A 12,220-nucleotide genomic window follows, 5' to 3' on the forward strand; every position below is an offset into this window, starting at 1 on the left:
CCTGTGCTGGCTTGATTTTTTAAACATTCCATCTTACTAGAAGTTATATGTACAGTCACGTTTTTTTTTCTGCTGTGAATTTAAACTCTATTCTCATAGGACCAGCAGGAGCAGTGTATGAGAAGTAACAGTCTGTAAACAGTCTATTTGAATATGTCATATTTACAATGTATTTTCCACCATCTGTAAGGAAATGCTGAAGAATATTCTTTCTGGTAGCTTTGATTTACCGTACTCATTTTGCAGAGGGGGAATTAGCCTGGGGAATATTTGCATGACTTGCCTGTGGCTACACAGTGAGCCTTTAGCAGTGTTAGGATTGGAAATTTAAGTCCCTGGAATGAAGAAGTGCAATTAATGGGAAAAGAAGACGCTTTACAGAAAATAAGCTTTAAGTACATTTTTAAAATGTCAAAATCTCTGTTACATTTCTTGGAAGGATGCTGTATACATTTTAAGTGTAATGACTTTTCTTTTTAGTAGCTTGCTTGTTATGGAACATGTGTATTTAATCATCAGACAGTTGACATTTACACTACATTAATGAACTTGGTATTTATTGAGGTTTATGATAAAATACCAAGCATATCTTCAGGCTGATGTTTTTGTTTTATTCTTCTACTCATCATAGCAAATATTTATTGACATTAACTATGGGTAAGATTGCTGTTGGTGTTTTTTATTTTGTTTTGTTTTTTGTTTGTTTGTTTGTTTTTAGTAAGGAAGAGACATGAGAATATTTAGGAATGTTTTAAGAATGTTTAGAAATGTTCAGGAATGCTAAGGAGGACCCTGTATAGCAGAAGAGCTTCAGGATCTAGGATGTGAGGAAGAAAAGGCTCTCTCTCTCTCTGGTAACCCTATTCATTCATTCAACACGTTTATAGAGCATGTATTCTGTGCCAGGCACTATTCTAGGCACTTAAGATAAATGAGTAAATGAAACAGAAAAAAAAAATCTCTGCCCTCGTGGATGTTATATTCTAGTGGAGGGAGGTAGACACTAAACATAATAAGTAAATTATATTGTATACTAGGAGGTAAAAGCACTATTTTTAAAAAGTTGAACATGATAAGTGAGATGAGTGATGCTGGAGGGCAGTGGGGATTGCAGTTTTAAATTGGATGGTAGAGGAAGTCTTCATTGAAAAGGTGCCAACTGAGCAAAGACTTGAAGGAAGTGATCATCGTGTGGAAATCTAGGGAGAGAGCTTTCCTTGGTGCCCGTGAGGAGTATCAGTGAGGTTGGAGCAGAAAGAAGGAGGTTGTGTGTGAGATGGGAGGATGGAGGAGGGAGGTGGAAGAGGAGATCCCAGCCAAGCAGACTCCTCAGGAGCAGCCAGTGGGTAAGAGAAAGACCGAGAGAGAGTGCTTTGAGAAAGCAACTTTGAGTGAGTGAATAAAGGGTGGAGAGTGATATTAAACAACCAGGCTCAATGCTACCAATAGGTTAAGATGAGCACTGTGAATTGACCCTGGGATTTGATTCATTGATGATGACCTTGAGCAGTTTTGGGGACACTGGTGGGAGAGAGTAGGCTTAAGAGAGATCCGTAGAGAACTGAAGTGAGCGTGGACAACTTCTTATAGGCTTTTTTTTTTTTTTTTCCTGCAAAGGAGAGCAAAGAAATGGGGTGAAAGCTGGCAGAGAAAATGAAGTCCAGGGGAGGTTTTCTTAGGCAGAGGGAAATAATAGTATCATGTCATCTGCATATAATGACAGTTTTACCTCTTCCCTTCCAATTTGGATACCTTTTATTTCTTTTTCTTGTCTGATAGCTGTGGCCAGGACTTCCAATACTATGTTGAATAGAAGTGGTGAAAGTGGGCATCCTTGTCTTATTCTGGATTTTAGCTGGAAGGCTCTCAGGTCTTCATCGTTGAGCATTATATTGGCTGTGGTTTTGTCATAAATAGCTTTTATTATTTTCCCTGTTATTTCCCTATTATTAATATTTCCTATTATTTCCCTGTTATTAGTTTATATTTATTTATCTATGATTTATTTATTTATATTGATTTATCTATTATTATTTTATATCTATTTAGCTATTATTTTATTAGATATGTTCCCTCTAAACCCACTTTGGTAAGAGTTTTTATCATGGATGGATGTTGAGTTTTGTCAAATGCTTTTTCTGCTTCTGTTGAGATGATCATGGGTTTTTTTTTCTTTTGTAGATGTGGTGTATCACCTTGATTGAGTAGGCAGAGGGAAATAATAACGTGTGTAGGCTGAGTGGAATGATTCAGTTGAAAGACTAAAGGTAGTGATGCCCACTCAGAGTTTCTTGCTATATCCATACCCATCATGAATTCCTATACCCAGAATTTTCTATGTGGCTTCATTCACTCCTTTAATTTTTTTCAGCAATATTTTGAGAGAGTCCAGCTCTCCCAGGCCACTAATTTTCTTCTTACCTGTTCATTTTTATTCTCATGGATGAAAAATAAATTTTTAAGAAATTATATTAGCATGAAAAAACACTTGTAATCTATCACCATCAGTAAATATATATTATAGGCTAAAAAACTCGCCCAACATACACAAACAGTGTTGTAATTGTGAAGGGAAATTATTTATCCTATGCTTGAAATCTAAAACTCAAAATAATGTTAAATTTCCCATCTAATATTAGCTTTTTCATAGTGGTTCTTTTTAGCAGTGTCACGTTTTACAACTATTGGACTCTTCTACGAAACGTAAACATCCATCATACCCTCAATTCGAGGAATAATTTGGTAATTACGGTGTTTTAATATATTACTCTTAAAAATAGGTAAGGTAGTCACATCTCTGAGACTTGGACCTCTCATTTCTACTCTGTAGTAACTTTAGTTTCAGTGCTGAAAACTAGCAACTGTTCCTATTGCACTGAAAGATTAGTCAGAAGACCCTTGAATTCCAGCCAGCTTCAGGCCAGAGTAGCTGCCAAAGAGGCTGCTGAAGGCCAGCTTGCCAAAGTTACGCTCATTTTCAGGGAAAAGGGGAAAACTTAAATACCTGCTTTCTTGACTTCCATTGTTTTCCTATTCTACTTACCTGCGTTCCATTGCAGATAAGTAGAAAAAGAATGCTTTACAACTGAGATACTCTGAAATGAGGAAAATTTCAGGGTATCAGGCAACTTTTCACAAAACTGTGTTACATTGATGAATGAGAAGTTATCTGTTTCATTGCACCTTCTTTGTGCCTTTGAGGAAGATAAAATTTGAGAATCTGTGAAGATGTATATGTGTGGGGGGTGAGTGAGGGGATGGGGAAGGGACGGGGACAGGCAGAAAGGAAGGGAGGGCGCCAAGCTCAGCAGAGATAGAGGTGAGAACTTGGGAGTCATCTTGACACATTACGACCTTTAGAAAAGTTTATACGTATGCCTGGCAGACAGAAAAAGATGTTTTCTATAGCACAGGGAACTATATTCAATATCTTGTAATAACTTATACTGGAAAAGAATCTGAAAAAGAACACATATATATATATAAAAAAGAAAGAAAAATGTTTTTGATTAATAGAAACATCAGTTGCATGTAGGGATTTGTTCTGGCTTTTAATTTTCTGAACTGATGCGTGCATGGAACTTAACTTCAGATTGCTGAAGGTTAATTCCTACCCCCATCGATTTTTAGCTTTGTAACCTCATTCAGGTAACTTTACTTCTCTAGGTCAGTTTCTTCATCAGTGAAAAATGGAGACAATTAATGATTAAATCATGGAACACTGGTGAATCAGCACAGTGCCTAGTACAGTGTAAGCATTCATTAAAAATTAGCAGTTATTATCACTTGTCTACATAGTCTAGCCTTAATAAATTGATTGCTCGAATTAATGTAATATAGAACAACCTCAAAAATATACCGATGTTAGCCTTTAAGAGATAGCCCTGGATTTAGAAGGAAGAAATTCAGAGAACTGTGTTTAAACCTCAGAAGACAGGATTTTCCCAATAATGTGGAATTTACTGACAACTTGAATACCGCTCCTAATTAAGAAAATCAAACATGTATGAGGAGTTTTTCTGTGAGGTGGTGCCACATAAATGAAAAGGATTCCCAGAATACATATTCCAGGTGTGTCACCTGCAGAGAGAAAAAGAAGGGAAAGGAGAGAAGGCTTAAGTAAATACACCTGCAAGATAGCACGGTCGCCTCACTGATCTCTGTTCATTTCCTCAAACTGCGAAGCATTCCTTGTCCTCGGGGCCTTAGCATATTCCATTCCCTTTTCCTGTATTGCTTTTCTCAGCACATCCAAAGGCTAACTTGTTTTTTCTTTATCTTCTGGGATATTTCAGCTTAAATATCATCTCAGATGATCATCTTGTCTTCCCAGCTAAAGTAGCATCTTCCCGTCATCATTCTCTCATCTCAGCCTGTTCACTCTTTTCTCACTGTAATTATTTTTCTGATAATTATTTTAATTGGTCTTCTCCACTAGAATATCAAGCTTCATGATGGAAACTAAGTCATAGTCCCAGCGTTTAACTTATAGTTGTAGCACTTATGGTTCCAAAATAGTAAGTACTGAATAGATGCATGTGGTGTGTGTTTTTGTTCGGTTTGGTTTGGTTTAGTTTCGGGGCAAAATTTAATCTCTTCACCAGTACTTATGAAACTTACACAAAGTTTACAGATTTTCCTATGCTCTTGAGAAAATTGAAGCTAATATTTTAGCTTTTACTTAATCATAACAGGGATGAACTTGGATGAACACCATCCCCATAACAGGGATGGTGATAGATCTATCACCATCACCTCTGTTGATATTTTCAAGTTTCGCCAAATGGCAGGCCAGTCACATCTGAGATTTTCGTGATTGAATGGATTTGAGTAGTAATTTTGTGACATTGGCAAACCAGAGTATACAATATTAATGAAAATGGGCTTCATCTGAATAGCCCGTGTCATTTTTGAACTTAGCATAGTCCTGTACGCGAGGAGTCTTATGCATGAGTCCTATACATTTGAAGTCTTGAGTATTTTGGATGGGACACAGCTTTGTCTAAAATTGAGGTAGCCTTGGGATACTATGGGAAATTGATTTTGCCCAAGAGCATTGCTTCAGGCTTCATATGAAGAGTTCCTACAGGAATGGACGACCCACTTGGCATCCAAGATGGTAGTCCTCAATAGGGTGGTGACTCTTATCCTTTGGCTTTAAAAGAGGAAGTACAAGAACATTCAAGAAAAACCATCCTGGAAATAGACATGATTGAAACAGTAGAGAACAGCATGAAAAAAGCAAACATTACAACTACAAAAAAAAAAAGCGTTAAAGGAAAAGCGTGATGCTTTGTGTGTAAATATTTGGCATAAATTGGAAAACGCCAGAAACTGAATAATAGATAGAAGCATCAATCAATCCGATTAACTAAAGTCTCCAGTAAGCAAAGAACACAATTTGGAGTGAGACCCCTGAGGATAAAAATAAATGACCCCAGGTGAGCTATCGGTAGACATTAGCTGCAGATTGCATTTTAGAACTGCATGATGAGGAATGAGAATATTAAGATGTGGAAAAGGACATCTGGGATGTACCTGCCAGGACAAATACTACAAAAGTTCAGCTAATCATATTGCAGGAACCCGCGAGATCAGGGGTACATCTTGTGCTAACCTTTTCTGGCTTTACGGAATGACTGCCACCTCTTCCTGATTGAAGGCTACTTGTCAGAATGACCCAGAAAGTCCATATGGTACCAAAGGCAGAAGCTTAATTAGATACACCACTTCTGACTGCATAAATCCACACTCCCGGAAGGAAGGAGATTAATTGTAAGGCACACGTTTGGAGGGTGACTTTCAAAAATGCAAGAACTCTGGAAGCTAAACAGCGCTACCATTTAATAGTTGACTCTCTTTGGATGGGAGAATTTAAAGTAAATGTTACCTGTGTGTCTCTTGTCCCGTAATGGATACGTGTAACTTGTACAATGAAAAGTATTTGGAAAGTGTGTACTTCACTTATCCAAGGAATGAAAGTCACGTGGACATCAGTTGAAGTCACACATATTGTCAGAGGTTAATATATTGTTGCAAGTATTCAAAAGATCATTGCTGTTATAAAGCAGAAACTAACACACCATTGTAAAGCGATTGTACTCCTATAAAGATGTTAAAAAAATTAAAAGAAAAAAAAAGATCATTGCCGAAACTCAGTGGAGAGGGGCTCTTAAACTGCTTAATTATTTCAACCTGGAAACAGGTCTCAAAATGACTGTGTAAATTAAAAGCTACACCTGATTATGAGCAAAGGCTTTTTAAAAAAATCTTATTTTGTTCAAAAGGGAATGAGATCACACACAATTGTGTGTGTGTGTGTGTGTGTTACTCTCTTCCTCTCGTTATAGGCTTCTTAATGACAGAAACTTTGTATCTTCACTGAGGCATGACCTGATCCTGTGACAGGGTGACTGGGTTTAAAATGCCAGCACTTGTCACTACGGGGCCTGATGTCTTTTATGAGATATAATCATGCTTCATGGTAATTTTCTGCTGTGCTATCCCTGCTATAGGAAACCCTCTGGGAAAATTAGGAATCCCCTAGCCTGTGTGTTGGTATAGAAAAACCCCTATCTCCCTCATGAACTGTACTAGAATGAAAAACTTGCAATGCATTTCCTATTCCTTATGCATTTTACATTCACTTGATAACAAGGTAAGTAATCTGTTTATTGATTTATGTTATGATACCACAATGAGGGTGCATTTGATCTACAACGTTTATTCTAAAGCCTCTATTCTACTGTATTTTCTGGTGTTTAAGTCATGAAGATTGGTCTTAGCCTAGAAATGAAAGGAATGGCGGTGGGGAGGGTTTGGAAGGGAGGGAGGGAGGGAGGGAAAGTAAGGAAGATTTTCATAAGAATCCTTTCTTTCATTCGCATGAGACTTTACAAAACAATCCCCACCAGGACACTCAAACAGAAATGTAGCTCGGAATGCAGTGATAGTATTTTATGTTTACTTTAAGAAACCTGGAAGTGTGTGTTTCTTCATAAACTTTCGAAAATGTAATTCCATTAGTAGTGGAAATTAATAAGTAACTTTCTTTCCCAAGCCCCAATCACTTTATTTGTAAGAAGAGTTTGGACCAGATTGTTCTGTGAATCTTAACGCCACCTAATAAATCAACCAAGCTTTGAAATTTCCTCGTAATTACGTGATAACAGTTCACGCTGTTATTTATTCCAGTGACTTTATTTGGAAGGGTAGTTTCTCAGTTACAGAAGCAGTTGGAAGTCACTTTGAGCTCCGTTAAACGCATTGCTTAGCGCCGTGATTACTTTCAAGACCTAATGCCATGGGCAGATCTCTCGCATTTTGTTTAGGACATCAAGAGCCATCAAGAGCGGCTTGATACTAGGATGGATGGGCACGATTTGATTTTGGTTGCCCATCAGTGTGTACCGTATTTATTATCTACGAATTGTCCAATGGCATAGGATATACTTTCTGCAGCAGATTAATGGAAAGAGATCCTTAAACGAAAAAAAAAAAGAGGGAGAGATTACACTTTATTTTTGAGAGAATGTTTGATCTGAAATAGAAACATGCCAAACATTACAGGTGCCTGTTACTATAGAAGCAACAAGCCCTTTCCAGATGTTTACACTTTGGATACAAAATGGCAATTTGACAGAGACTAACCATGTGATGTGAGCGTCTGCGTAAAAAGGCTACACGCGGAGCATGCCCAGTGCGGTGAGCGCGTCCTCCGCCCTCCCCCTCCAGATCTCTGAAGATAAGGCTTGACCTTTGCACTTGCAAATGTCACTGCATACGTTTTGCACTAGGTTGGTTTGTGTGTGTGTGTGTGTGTTTTAAAGGCTCTCTTACAACTAATGGCTTTTAACGATCCAAGAGTCGGGAAGAGAATAGGGTAATAAGATGCGTGAAGTTTAGGACGAGTTGATGCCTTTGGATGCACTTGAAGTGTTATCTTTAAAGCAATCGAAATCATTCGAGTGTTTGTTTCCCCTCCCCACTGGCTGGAATGGGAAAATAAGAATCTCCTTGGACTGGAGTCCTCCGGGCTAGGAAGTGAAAGCCCCGAAGGCAGAAAGGGACGGAGAGGAGGGGTTTGCCCAGAGCATGGACGGGAACAGAGAAGGGGTTCTGCGGGGCTCAGCGCGCACTGAGGATCGGTGCCCGGGGCTGCAGCTGCGGACGAGAAGGGCGCTGTCTGGCTGATGAAGGCCACCTGGGTCAGGCTTCTGAAACGCGCCAAGGGAGGAAGGCTGAAGAATTCGGACATCTCTGTAAGCTCCAGGGCTCTCGTTGAGGGGAGACGTTATTTTGTCGTTGTTTCTGCTGCTGGTACGGTGAGGATTGTCCGGGGCGCCCGTGATGATTAATATGTTGATTGCTGGAGAGGGAACGGGAGAGAGTCCTCTAATCCTCCGAGCTCCTTTTCCTATGCTGTGATTTATTGCCCTAGGAGCTCTCCCGGGCAGGTGTTTTCCGTAGACAGCTTTGATGAAATATCTCTTTAAAGGGATTGAAAAACAATGTGTTGCTTAAAGATTGAGGGAAGCCGGCGGCTACTGCATTACAGGTTTGTCAGAGGAGGTATCAGGTGAATACGGAGGTAGGTACAAAAGGGTGCTTAAGGTGAAAGTGGGTGACATCTATGGTAGTGACATTTCAGAGAGTTCAAGTTGGTAACTCGCTCGACTTTCCTGTATGTTCTATTAGCCTGTCTTCTTTCTAATTGGAAATTCTTGCTGTAGCTGTAGACTGTTCTTGAAGCTCTCCTTGAAACCCGCCTGTGCCCTACGGTGCACTGCAGCACAGAGCTGGTTTGATGATACAAAGAACTTGTTCTGGCTTCCAGAAAGGCTGCTAACTGGCCCATAAGGTTTGGGAAGGAATGGTAATTTGGAAGGCACAGCTCTCCTAGTGCGTGGTCTGCAGACCAGAGCGCCATGTGTGGAGCTGGTTTGCCACCAGGTGGATTATTTTCTCCTCTTTTCAGGAATGGATAGCACAGTCTAGGAAGCTGACTGCCGTGTCAGTGAGACGTGGCCATTGCAAACCTCATAGATGCAATCTCTTTTATTTATTTATTTATTTTGCGGTACGCGGGCCTCTCACTGCTGTGGCCTATCCCGTTGCGGAGCACAGGCTCCGGACGCGCAGGCTCAGCGGCCATGGCTCACGGGCCCAGCCGCTCCGCGGCATGTGGGATCTTCCCGCTCCGGGGCACGAACCCGCGTCCACTGCATCGGCAGGCGGACTCTCAACCACTGCGCCACCAGGGAAGCCCGATGCAATCTCTTTTAAAAGGTCGATTTCCCTCTCCAGGGTTCGGCAGACTCCTACACCAGCCGTCCCTCCGATTCAGATGTTTCTTTGGAGGAAGATCGGGAGACGGTGCGCAGAGAAGCACGGCGACAGGCCCAGGCCCAGCTGGAGAAAGCAAAGGTAAAACCCTCCGTTCTCCGCCAGGCTCTTTGCATGTCGTGCTGGGTCCGTGATGGGCCACCTGTGGCAGTTCCTCCTGAAGTGCACATGTGGTCTCTCTGGCAGAAGAGAGGTACAAGAAATGGAATGTACTTTCTTCCCTTGACGGAGAAAGGCAGTGTGATATATGGGCGGTTTTGCCTTTTATGTTGTCTTATAATCCAGGCAACTTGTTTCTGTGGGTGGATGGTTTATTTAGACACACAGAAAGGATCCCTGAATATGCAAAGAGGAAAAACTCCTTCTAATATCAAAAGGATTTTACTTCAGTTTTTTCAGGAAACCATTTCTCTGCTCAGAAAAACAGACATTCTTCGAGCTAATGTTTATTCTCTTAGCAATTTTTCTCCCAAATTTTACTCCCTAGGTGTTTTATGATGGCATTTTTCTTATATTTACAAAATGGATTGCATTATGCTTTTCAAAAATAAAGCAAGAAAGGATTTTATTCATTAAAATTGTTCCCTTGGAGCACTTTCTTCTCCATCCCACAATAACAAAGTGCATATATATGGAAGGGGGGACTGGAAAAGACATATGAAACATAGAAGTACAGAATTCAGCTGAGACTGTTTCATTTCACTAATGGCCGTGACTTGGATTCTTTTTCCCATGCATTCGTTCAAATAGCAGCTATTTCTAAAGCATCGACTGTTGTTCATGTTCAGAGAGGCTTGGTGTGTGTGGTAACTCGGTAACTTTTAAGTGAACATATTTAAACACGGTCTTCATCGGTTTTCTTTTGAAAAAATGACTGCTTCGAAAAAAGTGCTGTGTTGATCTTGCTAAAAAAAAAAAAGAAAAAAGAAAATCGAGGGTAACTAACATTAGAATATTTCTGCTGGCTGCTTCATCTCTAAGATGAGTAAAATCTCTGTGTGTTGCTATGGGAATCGTGGCTTGGAGATGCTCGTTTGAACGCATGGACTGCCATTATGTAATATGCATGTGACCTGTAGCCCAGCTGCCATAGTAGTTTGCAGAGGAGCTGCCAGGAGACCTTGACTTTTAAAAAGAAAAGCAGGACTTCCGGACATCAAAACAATGTTCTCACCTCAGCGAGCAGGGAAGGCATCTCCAGGTGCGACACAGTCTTGACTGTGAGAGGATTCATAAAGGGCAGAGGCAGGAAACCGATAAAGCAAGGTGTGGCCCAGTTGCCACCAATGAATCTGCCCTACCCAAGTGAACCATTTAAAACATTATGCTGTGACAATATGGATGAAAGTGGAGGGCAGATCACAGAAGGACAGACACTTTATGATTCCACTGATAGGAGGTATCTTAAGGAGTCAGACTCCTAGAAGCAGAGAGCAGGATGGTGGTTGCCCGGGGCTAGAGGAGGAGATGGGGAGCTGCTATTCCATGGAGAGAAAGTTTCAGTTACGTAAGATGATTAAGTCCTAGAGATGTCCTGTACAACGCTGTGCCTGCAGTTCGCAATCTACATTTAGAAATTGTTAAGAGGGTACATTTCTTGTTAAATGTTCTTACTGCAATAGAAGAGTTATGAAGTTGGAATTAAATAATGAATGTGTGAGTAGTGAAGTTAATTGCCCCAAATTTGCAGTGTAGCTAATATAAGTTGCAATTTAGAATCTGAATTCTGCACTCTATATTTCGCACCTGAGTGAAAAGAAAAGTCAAGAAAAATAAATGAGTCTGTATTCCAGAAATAAGAGTGTTCTATTTGCACTCGTTTATTCTTGTGATTTTTTCACATACCAAAATTAAAACAGTTTCACAGGCTCATATCACATCATACAACCCAATGTCTTGTAGGTTTGCTTTTCACAAACCACAAAGTCTTTAGTTATCTGATTGGTGCGTTTTTGTCTCTCACTGCTGTAAGTTCTGAGTTCAGTGACACAGCTGCATAGAACTTTTAAATATTTTTCAACCCAGTGTGGATCATAATATTGTTCCTAAATCAAACCAGATTCGTGTTATTTGTCATACAGACTAAAAAGCTTATAGTTACAAGTGAAGTAGAGATGAAAGAAAATGAAGAGAATTTAAAACAAAGGCAAAATGATTGAAGGGCTATATCGTATGTTTAATGAAAATAGTTTACCTACATCCATCTTTCTTCTTTAAAATTAGGCCCACATCTTAAACCTCTGATGTATTCAAATGAGTTACATTAGGGTGAGTGAGAATTGGAATATGTTCTGAAAGAAGATACAGAGAGTAGGATTTAAGTTTACTTTTAGCTAAAATCATGGTTTGGTAGGCCTGATTTCTTAATTCTGATATCTTTGAAGAAGGTATACCAAAGGAGGATTGTAGATGGGTCATTCATTAGGCTATTTTTAATCTCCTTTCCTCCACCAGTAGATCATTGTGCCTTTGTGGGACGTATTTCAAAATGAAACCTTTAAGTTCAAAAATATACGAAATCATTGTTTACTTTTAAGAGACTTTCAAACACTTTTTCCATTCATTTTGGAAGACTCAAAACGTTTTCTACATTTGTTTTGTAACTATGATAGTATCCCTCAAACAGGAAGCCTTTCTAAGTGGGTGCTTTAACTTACCAACCCTGCAGATCATGTGCCCGAAGTGCGTGCAAATGCCCGGAACAAACCTCAACAGTGCTTTCAGATCCTGGCACTCTGTAAATATGAAATATATTACCCATTAATTGCCAAGAATATGCCCATGAAATAAGGTGATTAGCAAGGAGTGAAACTAGAGAAAATACCTTTTGAAATTGAGTGACCTACGTAAGGTTATATAACCAGGCCGACTGTGA

At 39.8% G+C, this 12,220-nt stretch overlaps 1 protein-coding gene across 5 annotated transcripts in view; it reads left to right on the forward strand.

Moving 5' to 3' along the window:
* Positions 1–12,220, forward strand: part of CACNB2 (calcium voltage-gated channel auxiliary subunit beta 2) — a 396,022-nt gene that overhangs the window by 256,332 nt on the left and 127,470 nt on the right. For 3 of the 5 annotated variants that reach the window (XM_024750058.1, XM_024750061.1, XM_024750060.1), the window contains exon 3: positions 9,307–9,426. In XM_024750058.1, coding sequence (XP_024605826.1) covers positions 9,307–9,426 — 120 coding nt within the window. Of the gene's footprint in view, positions 1–8,192; positions 8,262–9,306; positions 9,427–12,220 lie in introns of those variants that run through there. The other 2 variants (XM_024750059.1, XM_024750062.1) reach the window with 1 other exon arrangement.

Source organism: Neophocaena asiaeorientalis, unplaced genomic scaffold, assembly GCF_003031525.2.
Source record: "Neophocaena asiaeorientalis asiaeorientalis breed wild unplaced genomic scaffold, Neophocaena_asiaeorientalis_V1.1 scaffold4, whole genome shotgun sequence".
In the NCBI taxonomy this organism is placed as follows: domain Eukaryota; kingdom Metazoa; phylum Chordata; class Mammalia; order Artiodactyla; family Phocoenidae; genus Neophocaena; species Neophocaena asiaeorientalis.